The following is a 14,681-nucleotide window of genomic DNA, read 5'->3' as shown; positions in this document are numbered from 1 at the left end:
TTGCTTCAATAGTGAGAATCTTTGTCTTCTTGATATTTAACTTCAATCCATATTGGAAATCTTCTATATCAAATGTTTTTGGCAAGCAAGGTTACATCATCTGCATATCACAGATTCTTGAGGAATCTTCTTCCAATCCTGATGTCACATTCCTCTTCATAAAGCCAAGCCTCCTGAATGATTCATTCCACCTTCAGATTTAAAAGATATGGCAACAGGATGCATCCCTGACACACTTCTTTCCTGATTTTTGAACCATGCAGAGGTCCTTTGCTCTGTTCTGAGGATTAATAACAATTAATGATATGAGAAATAATTTTTGCCCTCTGTGATATGGAAACCATACACAAATATCTGCCAAAATAAATTTTATTCTTTTCAACAAGGAAAACTTTCATATTTCTGTCTATATGTTTTTCTAAGTCATGTAGAATAAAATATACATCCCAAATATATAATTTTAGAACTAACAATATACTTAGTTAGTTTTTATATTTCTTCTGTATTTTAATTATACATCATTCTCTTCATGGACTATATAACTGGGAGCTGGACAATGACTAAGGATAACAGAAGAATAATGACTATCTTTAAATTGTGGGGTTGGAGAAGAGTACTGGACGGTCAAAAGATAAAAGTCTGTCCTGAAGGGAATGAAACCAAGTTATACCTGGGATGCAAGAGTATTCAAACTCCGTTATATATACCTTGGGTTTCTTTTCAGGATAGGCCAATCTTTAGAGAAGAACATCATATTTGGAAGGGTAGAATGTTAGCAGAAGAAAGGAAGACCTTAGATGATACGTATTGACACAGTGACAATGTCAATGGAGTCAGGTGTACCAGAGACAGTAAGAGTGGCTCAGTTCAAAGTCATGGTTGATAGGTTCACTGTGAGTCCTAGTCAACTCAGTGGAACATAACAATAGTATTATTCATGAACTTAGTAACTGAAACCCAGGAAAATGAAAGTGTTCACTCAAATCTATATACACAGAAGCACAACCAAGCATAGAGTTTTTTGCCTTAAAATCCAATATTTTCTTCATTATTGTTTTACAATAAAATAACAATACATAATTAGGATGATGAATGTAGTGGATGCTGTGATATACTTTAAAAGGAGCAAAGACAAAAGTGAGGAAGACTGAGTCTGACTTTTATTAACTCTGCAAAGGAGAATTGTCCTCAGCAACAACATCAACAGTATAAAACTGATCTCTATAAAACCAGATATTCCCCACACCCCATGAACCCCCATGTTTCTGCACCTACTTCTACAGGGTAGAATGAATGAAATTCAATGAATGAAATGCATTGCCAATGACTCACAGATTTGAATTTACTCACAGTTGTGGGGTTTATTAATAAAAGAGGTTGGGGGGGGTAAGAAAGGGGAAAAAATATCGCTCACTGGAAGTTCAAGTTAAATCTAGCAGTCCCAAGTCAGATTAACAGCAAAACACAATTTCTCAATTAATTCAGACAGCTTCTCTATCAACAAATGGAAGTCCAGGTTCAGTCCAGCAAGACAAATGCAAGAAATCCCTAGTTTCTTCAGTGATCCAGCAAGTTTTATTTCACAGCAGTCACAAGTTCGCTTGCAATTCAATTATCTAGCAATCAGAACCTTTAACTCTGGCTCTGTTTCCAGGGCTCCATCATGTTATGCCTTGCCACAGCCTCTCTACTACAATTTCCGTAATTCTCTGTCTTATGTTGGACTGACACTGTTGTTGATGTTGAAGATGCTGATCAACTGTGAACCACATGTTTCCAGTTGAGACAGCTGGAAACCATGCCAATGGGTGGGTCGGGGACCTGAGGCAATGGATATTTGTTCTTCTTGTTTGTTGTGGAGTTAGAATCAACCCATAACTGATCCTTCAGTGGGTTTTCAAAGGCAGTCAATTGCATAATGTTGAAAAAATCTTAGCACCACACTCCAAGTTACTTCTTCATACTCCCTTCCCATCCCAAATACACATACTTTTCAGAATAAAGCCTTCATTCCCACAATTGCAACAAGTACTGACCAATGACAGCTTTCAAGTAATTCGTTTATAAATAAGGAAAATAGAAAAGCTTTCTCTCAAGTGAAAAACAGCAGCTAATTAATGCAAAGTTCCAAACTAAACCAAATTGACTCCCTTCACCTCAATTCTGGCTTACAGTGACTTGACAGGACACAGTAAACCTTCACAGATCTACCTGATCTTTTTCCTATGGAAAGATTGGTGCATTTGAACCACTAAACTTTTTATTAACAGCATTGTGCCCAATCTATTGTGCCATTGTGTTATTATTTTATGTGCCTTAGAGTTGACTACTACTTATACCCACCCTATGAGCAATAGCTCAGAAACTTGACCTATCACCTATCCTGAGCCAAACTCACCATCGCTGATGCACCTGACCCTATTGTCAGCCACTCTGTCAATTCATCTCATCTAGGGTTTTTCTCTCATGTGCTGACCCTTCTAAGCATGATGTCCTTCTCCAAGGACTTGTTCTTTCTGGCAATATGACCGAAGTATGTGAGGTAGAGTTTTAAGATTTTTGCTTCCATGGAGCAGCCTGGTTCTACCCTCACCAGTACAGACTTGTTTGTAATTTTGGTAGTTCATTGTGTGTTCAATATCCTTCTCCAGCATCACAACTAAAAGGCAGAGATTCTTATATGTTATCCTTAGTCATTGTTCACTTTTCATATGTATAGCAAGCAAATGAGAAAACCATGGTTTGGATGAGGCGAACCTTAATCTCTAGACTGACATAGTTTCTCTTTAGCATTGTCCTATTACTTATATTAGCATGTAAAATTGATTGATACCTCGCCAGGTCCTGCATAATTTTCACAATCTCCGTTGGTAATCACTGAGTCAACAAGTACCTTAAATAAGGATTAGTAACTTCAATCTGTAATTTTTGTCTTACATAAACTATGAGTGAAAGTCTTCATTTTCTTTCTTTTTATGGTAGATCTACTTACTGTAGCTGTTATTTTTGAAAGTACCAGATAATGTATCAGAAAAGGAATGCTAAGGCTGCCTGTGTGTCTGAGGTTTTTAAATAATTTTCAACATGTTTTTATTAGAACTGTGTATTGCCTGTAATGCAATATTACCAAGAGGGTTGAGTTATTATACAAAGAAAATGATTTTTCACATCAAATTTAATATTAAAGTAATGGAAATGAAAAACCCACCCACTTTCTCTACTTTCATGTGCATCATCTTTAAAAAACAGAAAGGAAAATAAATATCATCACTTGGAATTCTCATTGTGGATCGACTAATGGGTCTGTAGTCCAGAAACAAAATTTTTCTCTCAACATTACACAAGTAGTACTAATCAATTTTCTAATAAGTGAATGGAGATAGTAAACATAACATTGATTTTGTGGTTTGTGGGGAACTCATTTAACAATTATATAAGTTTATGTGAAAATAACACTAAGGAGATAAAAGTTCTAGTCTCTAAATTAATCAGGTATCTAGATTATTGGAAAATAGCCATGTTTTGAACAAGCAAAGTCATACCCAAATAGTTTTATTTGGTAAATGTAAGAGAGTCTCTGAAGCATTTTGTATCAGTATAGAAATGTGTTTTTTATACACCTTGTAACCAGCCTTACTTTCTCTATTAACTATATGTTATATAGTTAAAATGACAAACTCAAGTAAGTGTCTGATAAAAACTATGAGTATTTAAAAAGACACTAAGGAAAGACATGTGTAGCTTGACATTGTTGTTGTTTTTAGGTACTTTTGAGTTGAATGTGACCTATGGAGAACCTATGAGTAACAAACCTTGTCCTATCTGTGCTATTCTCACACTTCCTGACACACCAAAGGCCACTGTGGCAATCACTGTGTCAATCCACTTGACTAGAAGGTCTTACCCTCCTATGTCAGCCCTCTGCCTTTCCAAGCATGGTTTCCTTCTCCAAGGAATAGCCCCTCCTGGCAACATGCCCAAAGTATGTAAGACAAAACTTTATCATCTTTGCCTCCAGGGAGCACTTTTAGCTGCACTTTCTCCAAGACATATTTCTTTGTTCTTTTGACAGTCTATGGTGTGTTCAGTATTGTTCTGCAACACAACAGTTCAAAGGTATAGATTCGTTGTCATCCTTATCCATTGTTGAGCTCTCAGATACATAGCAAGTGATTGGAAAGACCATGGCCTGAACCAGATGCACCTTAGTCCTGAAACTGACATCTTTATTCTTCAATACTTTGGAAACATCCCTGGCTGCAGACACTCCCTGTGCAATCATCTCCTAATTTCCTGGCTGCTGGTGCCAAGGATGTTAATTGTGGATCCATGTAAGGTGAAATTATTGATAGTTTCAATCTTTTATCCATCATTTTGGATTTATTGGTCCAGTGTAAGAACTTTTGTTTTCTTGACATTGAGATGCATTCCATATTGAAGGCTGTATTATTTGACCATCTGCAACAAAGACTTCAAGTCTTCTTCACTTTCAGTAAGCAAGATTGTATCATTTGCATAACACAGGATAATGATGAGTATTCCTCCAATGTTAATGCCATATTTTTCTTCATAGAGTCCAGTTTGTCAAATAGTTTGCTCAGCATAGAGATGAAGATGTATAGAGAGAATATGAACCTGGAGCACTCCCTTCTTAATTTTAAACCATATTTTGTTCCCTAGCTCTATTTGCACAACAGTCCCTTGGTATAGGTTTAGGTTTCACATGAGCACAGTTGAGTGCTCTGATTCCCATTCTTCTCAATGTTAGCCATAATTTGTTATGATTTATATAATCAAATGCTTTTGCATAATCAATAAAGATTAAATCTACATTCTTATGGTATTCTTTATTTCAGCCAGAATTCGCCTGACATTAGCAATGATATCCCAGGTGCCATTATCTCTTCTAAATCCTGTTTGAACTTCTGGTAGTTCCTTGTCTATGTACTGTTCTAGCCATATTTAAATGAACTTCAGCAGTATTTAGCTTGAGTGTAGTGTTAATTATATTGTTTGATAGTTTCCACTTTCTTTTGGTTCAACCTTCTTGGGAATGGAAACAAATATGAACCTCTTCCAAACCATTGGACAAACAGCTTGATATTGAATAGAAAGACAATCTGAAAATTTTTCTTGGTAAATGTTAATCACAAAGGAAAATAGGGGACATAATTCCATTGAGGAATTATAAACTTGATGGAAATAGTTTCATTGAGTAATTAGAATCTAGATGATAAGCATCTTGATTAAAAAATTAATAAATCAAAATTGGATAATAAGAGTGAGAGATATGAAAGAAGATGAGAAAAAGAGAGAAAAAAATAATTTTGTGTAAGTATTTAACTTTATCTGTTTCTATGGATAAGAAATACACACATACACACACACACAAACAAAACCAAAAACAAAAAAAATTGAAGCCCAACAAGTACCAAATATCAAAAAAACCCAAAACCCACAAAAACAAAACAACAGCAACAAAAAAAGAAACAGATATGCAAAGAAGATGACAATCCTTGTTTACTGACACTGAAAAAACACTTGAAGCATATGCTACAGAAGATCAAGAACTATAGTCTTCAATGTGGATTGCATTTCAACATTAAAAAAATTATTCTCACCACCAAGCCAATTTTTAACTTCATGATAGATGGAGAAGAGATTGAGAGTGTTAACAATTTCATCTTGCTTAAATACACAATCAACACTCCAGCAGTCAATAAATCAAAAGAAAACTCTCTCACATACTATATATGACCATTACTTAGAAATAGATTGTTAGTAAAATGTGTATGAAGATCTAAGGGGAAAAACAGAGGGGTGAGGATGGGCAGGGGGGAGGCTGTGTATGTGTGAGGGATAATCATAGGGTTGCACAATTTGATGGGTAGATGGAGGGATGGGTAAAAGAAGTGGGAAAGATCCCATTTGTTTGAAAAACAATGTACAAGAATTTTGTAAATAAAAAAGAATTAAATAGAAATTTTATTTAAAGGAAAAGATTAGTTTTCATTGGGAAGGTCTCCGTTCTCTGTGGAAACAACACATCTCTTCTTTTTTTTTTTTTTTTTAATCGGAAGATCAATGAGTCAGATAATTTTAACTACAACCTCAATGATTTTTCTAAAACAAGAAAATGTACACTTTAAAAGGAATTCAGAAATAATTCCAAGATAATACAATTTTACTTTTTCACAGCATAATTCAATGAACTATATCTTGTGTCTACAACTTCAGAAAAAGCTTAGTCTTCTGGTGAGCAAGAAGATTTCAGATACTCATGGACCTAATTTGATAAATAAAGTATGTCTCAAAGATTGAATGAACCAAATGTTGAGTTTCTTCTAAATAATGTGTTGGTCTCCTCGTTGTTGTTGTTATGTGCAGTCGAGTTGCTTGTGACTCATAGCAACCTTATCTATGTACAGCAGCCCTAAACTCTGCTCTGTCCTGTGCCAATCGCACTGTCTCTGACACGACACACCCATCCCGATTATCCCAGTCACTGAATTAATCCGCCTCATAGAGGGCCTTCCCCTCCTGCGCTGTCCCTCCACCCTCCCAACACAATGTCCTTCTCCAAGGACCAGTCTCTCCTCACATGTCCAAAGAATGTTAGAGGGAGCCTCAGAATCCTTGCCTCCAAGGAGCCACCCCGTTTAACCCTTTCCAGGACAAATCTGTTTGTTTTCCTAGCAGTCCATGGTATTTTTAATAATCTTTGGTAGAATCTTGCTTGCATGTGAAATCAATGAGATTGGTCATTGAATTATTTTGGAATTGTAATTCCTGAATTTTAATTCTTAAGGTGGGTACAATTAATGATAATCTATAATAATAATGAAATCTCACTCTTACTGGGCATGTCCATGGAAAAACATAATATATTAAAACCAACAAAACAAAATTTAGTAATTTCCTAACTGGTTATTAATATAATTTGGATTTTCAAGTTATATTTTCATATAAGTGGTATATATTATACACAATGGACATGTTGTTAGGAATGTCCAGTCGTGAAGAAAGACATCGTTTTTCAGGAAATTGAGAGTCACTCTAAGAGAGGAAAACCCTCAACAAGACAAATTGATATAGTGACTGTACCAATGGGCATAAGTATATCAGAGATGGTGAGGACAGCACAGGATAAGACAGAGCTCTGCTCTGTTGTTCATACTGTTGAATCAACTCAACAGCATATAACAATTACAAAACAGGTGTTCTGAGTATATGCAATGTAATAAAACCTGGGAAATTAGTAAGTCGCTTTAAAAATGTTCTTTTTAAATAAATTAGCTTTTTTAATCATGTGTAATCACATTTGAATGAAAATTTTAACCTTGAAAATTCTATTAATATATTTCTATGTTTTGATGGAAATGTTTGGAATTTGCATAAGATACAAAACAGTTAAATACCACTTAGTATTCTGTATAAGCAATTAATGCATTTTATTTTAAAGACATATTTTCCTTTTTGTGTTCTTTTCATAGGCTATGTATCGAAGTCGAATTGTGAGCCAAAGCCTCAGCACAAGGGACAGAAAACCAATGCATACTCTCACCGAGGACCATTTTAGATACTCTGCAACTGACCAGACAAGCCCCTACAAAAACAAGACATATCAACTCTCAAGTCTGTGCTTAAGTAATTTCTTGAAGGACAAGGAACTTGTGGAAGTTATCAAACATTCACGAGGAACATATGACGCCCTTCCTTCAGAGATCACTCAGAATTTGTGGGCCACAGGCGTGCAGAGCTCTCTCAAACCTGCATCTAAGACCGAAGGGTTCTCCACATTCTCAGAAAAACCAAAGGACCAAGCTGATGCCACCCAACAGCAGCATTCAACCTTTATTGGCAGGTTTGGACAACCACCAAGAGGGCCAATCTCTTTACACATGTATAGCAGGAAGAATGTCTTTCTCCACCACAATTTACACACCAATGAACTGCAGACTCTAGGTCAACAGGATGGGTAATTGCCTTATTCCTGTCTCTGAATAGAATGAAGATAGTTAGAACCAAGTGTTTCTCATGTATAATGCACAACTCGCCTTTGAATCGTCACATATCATATACTTCTTACTACTTTTTATTTTTTATTACCAACAAAGATTTTTACACTTTTATGTTTCTTTTAGGATGGAGGCTTGAGCATGTGAAGTGAATTAGATTGAATTGCCTTGAAGATATTACTATATATATGTGTGTAATAAATGGCACCATCTTGTTGGTTAATATAATCCCTAACTTACTTATCTTTTATTTCTGTCACTCACTGATATGCATTGAAGGTAATATCAAATAGCACTCTGATCACTTGATGGTGTTAACTGTGAAAATAGATGTGAGGAATGACTAGCTAAAGGAATTGTAAAAAATTTTAAGTTACTTAGATACTAGAAGGAGAAAAGAAAGGTGGTTTTAAAAGTCTGATACTTGATGTTATATTTATTTAAAGAATGAAATTTGCTTGCTTGTAACCTAGAGATACATTATCTCTCTATTAAATACATTCAAGCTTATCTTGTAATACTATTCAGGGGGAAGGCTATTTCTTTTATCTTCTGTTTAGTTCACACTAGTTCACAAAGAATTTCAGACTGAGTAATTGCTAGCAAATAGCAAGTGACAGTTTCTAGCTTCTAAATTTTTTGCTTTTAACTTTTGCTATTTATGATGAAGTATTAAGACAGAACTTAGTAAACTGGTAAAGTTGGAGGAAGTTTCACAAATGATACATAGAGCATGATACATTATGTCCTTTGATTCATTGTCATTGAAGTATCAGCATATTTTGAAAAGTTAGAGGATGGAATGAACATTAATAGATTTTAGTTCACTTTCCTTCTATTTGTTCAATGTATATGGTCTAATGTTTGTTTGTTTAAAATTATATCCAGATTTGCATTCAATTCATCAAGTCATATCTATGACTAAAACTGAGGCATAGATGAACAAGTCAGTTTTTGGTAGCCCTGTATCCAGTGCCCTGATTATCTAGGCATCTAGACAGAAAACACAAAGTAAGCTGTTGCAATTTGAGTTTAGGAAAAAACTCCAACAATCATACTAAATTAATTTGGTGACAAAGTATTTCTGTTAGAAAAAGAATTGGGTAATAAGTTGTATACATAAAATAGATCAGTATATCTAAGTAAAATATCTATGCTTCATTAATAATGAAACAGTACATATCAAGCTATGAAAAAATACGTTTTAAAAAGGTAAGAATCAAGCTCTAGGTTTCCTTTTCAAAGATAAAGTTGATAAAGCTAGTAAGTGTGACAGAGTCCTGCATAGTCCATGAAAATTGAAACTGCTAAATTTACTGCATGATCTATTCTCCTGTATTTTCCAACAGACTGAATCCATCAGTGTATACAAATTTAACAAAGAAAGGGAAAATGAGATAGCAGTTTTGCATGGTATCAGCCTAACCTGCTTATATTAAACATCTATTTGAAATGCTTCTCCTAGTATTAAAACACACTTAAGCTCTCTATTTTGGGGGATACCCATTAGATCTCCTCCTCTAGCTTTGACTATGGAGCTTTGATAAATGTTCAAACTTTAATTCAAGTTAATAAAGTAGAGAATCTGGCAAATATGTCATATTTGCAATTTTTGTTTTCTAAAGGAAGACAAATGTGCATCAATACAAATGTTTGCCAAATGTTTCTTTGTGTCTTTGTAATTCTGCCAAAAGAGGCCAATATGTGCTGCGATTTGCTAGACTTAATGAGGCTGCTATCTAAACTTCCTACTATACTTTAGATGCTGTAATATCCATCTAGGTATGCATTTTGGGCTTAGCAATACTTAAGAAATCTTAGAAAAATTATGATTATTTATTTTGGAATTCAGCTTGATGTGTCCTGAAAGTTGGTGTTGCTACCGTATTTTCAATCTGTAAATAAAATAAGCATGAAAAAAATAATCAAGGATTTTTTCCCAGGATATGGAAATACTATGTATCACAAATAATGTTTTTGATTTGAAATTTTGGAGTTTATAGTTTTGTTTTCCTGGAAAATAGACTTTTGGATTATACTTTGTAAAAAAAATGATCTATTTAAGAATAACTGTCATTTAATAGACATTTTAAGAGATGTTTTAAACACTAATATTTTCTTGGAAAATCTTTTTTAAAGCTGAAACATTCAAAAAGTAAACTTGGATTAAACAGTTCAATTTAAAAAGGATGGATATTTTTTGGAAATATCATCTTAAAGCTGTTTTGTATCAGTATTTTCAGCATTGTTATAATATTATTTGTAATACTAAGTGTAACTCAGGCCTGGAGAAGGTGTAAACCCACTATGCTAATGTACAGCTTAATTGTAACTGTAAAACAAGGGTCCTTTGTAAGTTCCTCTTGTGTGTGTGTATATATATACACATGTACACACATGTAGTAACTCATAACAGCAGCATGTGGGCATCTTTCAGTGAATTGATTTCTTTGTACTAAAATCTCTAGTTTTCTAAGGCAGTTCCATGTATAAAAATAATTTCTACATTTCTCCAGGGCAGTACATATCCAAAGACATGACACCAGGGGGAAAAAGTGCTTGTTTTTCGACGGAAGCAATGTTTTTTCTTTTCCTTCCTCTTTCTTCTCTGCATGTATATGTGTAGTTTAGCCTAAGCAACTGTATAAGATTTCTGATGCAAAACTCTTTTCTGGATTTACATTGTGTTTTAAGGATACCTAAGGGGAGATGTTCCTTAAGAAAAAGCTATATCCTGCTGAAATAAACTGTTCTTTTTTTTTTGTAATCACTGGAAATGTTGGGTTGTGAAACTGTATTTCTATGAACTCAGTGATTTTTATTTCAAATAATTTTATAGCTTAATAGCATCACAGCAAAACTATGAATTATTATTACTCAAATTATTTTTGCTTCTGGAACACTGTAATCTTTTTGCAACTGACATCATGAATACTGCAATACTAAAGGTGTGAATGCGCCTGTTTCAATAAGCTCAGGGTAGGAGCTTAGAACCACACATTGTTATAACTGTTTTTGTTCTTTGTTGCCTAAGATATAAATAAAATAGTTGATAGTCACTATTAAAACGTTGTGAGCAAGCAAGTAGTTAGCAAATTTAAAATGTTTACAGAGATTTTCATGGTTAATCTGAGTTCATGGCCTATGTTTTTACTCCTTATGTTATCCAAATTTCAATCCCAGTCCATTGCCATTATTTTCATAAGGTTAAACACTAATTTAAATCAAAGAAATTGTACTATTTCATTTGGACTTCTTTGTTTTGTATGAGTGTTGAAGAGTTACAATACTTAGAGTTTTTGTTTATCATATATTTTTAAAAACCACATCCCTAAGAAAGATGATTCCATTTCATGAGCCCTCCCAGGAATTCTCTAAGTAACTTAGGTAATGGATACCCTGTATATGACATATACACCCTGAGATAATACAAAACTCAAGTTGGTTTAAAGAGGAAGGGGTCAAGTTCTTAACTGATAATTTCCTAAAAATATTGTTTAGTAAAGCAAGGGGCGAAATAGTACTTGCATATTATGCAACAGGTCACCTTTTGATTTAGGAAATATATCACACGTACACACAGAGAGAAAGAGAGAGAGAGAGAGAGAAACTGAACAAGAATAAAAAGAGAGTATGTGCAGAGGGAAGTAAGACTTGAGTATCCTTTGAATATAATTTTGAATTTTAATTCACATAAGTACATAACACATTTTAAAAATTAATAAAAACCAAATTTTAACGATGAACACAAAGAAAAACAAACTAAACTTCATTCCATTTTCAACATAGAAATTAATGGAATTTCCATCAATTCATCATTCAGTTTTTCTGGTTAGGTTTTTGTTTTGTTTTGTTTTTATTAATTTTAATGAAAGTTTACAGACACTTAGGGTTTCTAGTCATTCATTGTTGCACTTTTCTCCCTGCCCACCCCTCCCCCCAATTCACTATTCTCCTTTAAAAGTAAGAAAAATTCTCATGTTTATATTACAGCTTTGTTTGCAATAGCAAAGAGCTGGAAACAACCCAAGCGCACATCAACAAATGAATGGATAGAGAAGCTCTGGTATATTCACACAATGGAATGCTACGCAGCATTGGAAAATAAGGAACTCATGAAATATTATGCAAAGTGGATGACCCTGGAGAACATTATGCTGAGTGAAATATCTCAGTAACAAAAGGACATATTACATAGTGCCACTGTTGTAAAATGAGACTGACATCCAGGTTGAGGGAAGACAGAGAAGGAGGGAAGAAATGATGTATACTGCATTGAAACAGATGAGGGAAAGAACTGTTTAAAAGATATATGATTGGGTATTATTGTCATGACAGGAGTCGAGAATGAAGACTGCACAGTGGAGTGGACTTGAGCGGAGGGATTGCATGACAAGACAATGACTGTTTCTGTACATTGGTGGTCATGAATTGACACAGTAATTACAACATTGGTCTTGAGCATGGTAAAGAACATGAGGATGGCACAAGATAGGGAAATAATCCAGGCTCTCATTCATAGGGCAACAATAAATCATGGTCTACTTGATGGTATAAACAAAAATATCAAGAAGTAGTAGAATTCTGGGCATAATTTTATAATCTCACAAATATAATTCCACAATTATAATCTCCTGAAAGTTATAATCTCTACTTTGGCTCACTTTTTGCTTTAATAACTATATTTTAAATAGTTACAGAAATTGGAAGTGACTCAGAACAGTTCCTACAACTTCAATGAGTCAAGTATAGATAAATGTGGCAATTTAAAGTGGAATTTGTGTGATTGCCCTAAGGCCAGAAGCTTTGCCCTTTGTAAAATACCTGCATAAATGTAACACTGATTAATTTAAATAGATTCTAGCTTCATTCCTTAGGACTTAATTCTGATTTTACATTACTATTGTTGTTGGTGTTGTTGTTGAGTAACACTGAGTCATGTATGACTCTTAGCAGACATATAAATAACTGACCTGAATGCTGTCCCATCCTATGCAAACCTCACAATCTCTGACACATTCAAGCCCATTGCTGTGGTCACTCTGTCAGTCTACCTTGTTGAGGGCCTTCCTCTTCTTCACTGTCCAAGCATTGGACTAGGACTTTTTCAAACATGATGTCTTTCTCCAGGAAATGGGTCTTTTATACATTTTCATAATTCTTTGTAAAATCATTATTTTAATAATACATACTATTTTGAAACTTTACTCATTCAGGAACTTACACTTTAAATAACTGTCGTTGTCTCTTCCCATGCACTAACATTGCCATGCCACTTCTAGGTTATATTTAGTGCATGAGAGGGATGAGAGACAATACAAACTCATTCTAGTTCTTGTAAGAAACTGAATTGCAGCATTGTGTAAAAGTAAACAGTCATATAACCATCCAAACAAAAAAGCCATTCCTTTAATAATCTTCATTACCAAGGATTTTTTTTAATCTTGTACTGTAAAAAATAGTTCACCAATAGTGGTCATCACAAAGATGCTTATAAGGTCATTTACAATAAGTTTGCTCTTGGTAATAACCCAATTCCAGTTCTGAGAACTGCAGCATAAAGACAAAAGTCAAAAGATATCACTCTCCAGTTTTACTACCACTGAATAAAAGAATAAAGGCAAATCTTCCTAAATCTTAGAGAATTTCACACAAAAATTCATGATTCCTACAGTATAAACTTCTTCCATATGAGTAAAGGATCAAGAATGTGAAAAATCATAGTTCTTTTTAGATAATTTTCAGTGCAGTCTCATTTTAACTTCACCAGTTGGATAAACTAAATGTGTACATAAGTTTGAATATATTATCGAGAAAAGAAGTCTTTAAGGTGTTACCATTGCCTCATTCAACTCAAATTAGCCAAGTAAGCTAGTCATTATTAATTTTAAAAATTAAGTCAAAGACTTTATATAGTTTTCCCAAGGATATACAGCATGCATATGTAGCTACATGGATTTCATAACCCTTCATCTTTTCATGTTCGCAACTTTTCTCACCAAAGCAGATTCTCTTTCAAAAGACAGGTTAGCTCAAGCAGATATGTGTTGCTTAAATCTCCTTTAATTTTAAAATTCTGTTTATATTTCTAGTGAACAATATTTAGTCAATGATCTACCATTGCAGAACAGAATACTTGTCAGTCAAAACCATTTTTAGGAGAATTATTGATATTTAGAGCAATAAATAATGTCATTCTATTAGAAAAGAGCACCTATTTCAAAGTGACTTCTTAGAAACTCTGATGTCAGATTCTGCCCTTCCCCACCCCCAAAGCAACTGGAAAATACTGAGAAATGTTTTCTTGCTGCATTTTTTTTATCAATCAGAGGACTAAAACAGGATATAATAAAAAGAAAACAGAGATTTCCTATCCTCCTCCTTCAGAGCAGCTGGTGGCTTCAAACCTCATGTCTTCAAGATTGCAGGGCAGCTTCTTGGCATTAGATCACCAGATGATCTTATTTTTTGCCATGTTTTTTCTTGTATTTGCCATTTAATTTGACAACACTTTTGTGCTGCCTCATATGTACTAAGCAGAAAGATTTCTTTACAAAATATTTTTTAAAAATCTCTATTGGTTACAAGAAACAGCAGCTAAGGAAAACATTTCTTAAAAATTCATATGGAGTTGAAATTAAATAGTAAATACAAATTTGTACA

The 14,681-nt window shown here is 34.1% G+C and overlaps 1 protein-coding gene across 1 annotated transcript in view; it reads left to right on the top strand.

Moving 5' to 3' along the window:
* CCSER1 (coiled-coil serine-rich protein 1) overlaps positions 1-7,982 on the top strand; it is a 1,860,678-nt gene extending 1,852,696 nt beyond the window's left edge. Inside the window, exon 10 of the mRNA XM_006894481.1 lies at positions 7,494-7,982. Coding sequence (XP_006894543.1) covers positions 7,494-7,982 — 489 coding nt within the window. The remainder of the gene's footprint in view (positions 1-7,493) is intronic.
* Positions 7,983-14,681: the final 6,699 nt, after the last annotated feature.

This window comes from Elephantulus edwardii, unplaced genomic scaffold (genome assembly GCF_000299155.1).
Source record: "Elephantulus edwardii isolate Elephantulus edwardi_28Jun2011 unplaced genomic scaffold, EleEdw1.0 scaffold00144, whole genome shotgun sequence".
NCBI classification, from domain to species: domain Eukaryota; kingdom Metazoa; phylum Chordata; class Mammalia; order Macroscelidea; family Macroscelididae; genus Elephantulus; species Elephantulus edwardii.
This window is presented reverse-complemented; position numbering and strand designations above follow the sequence as displayed.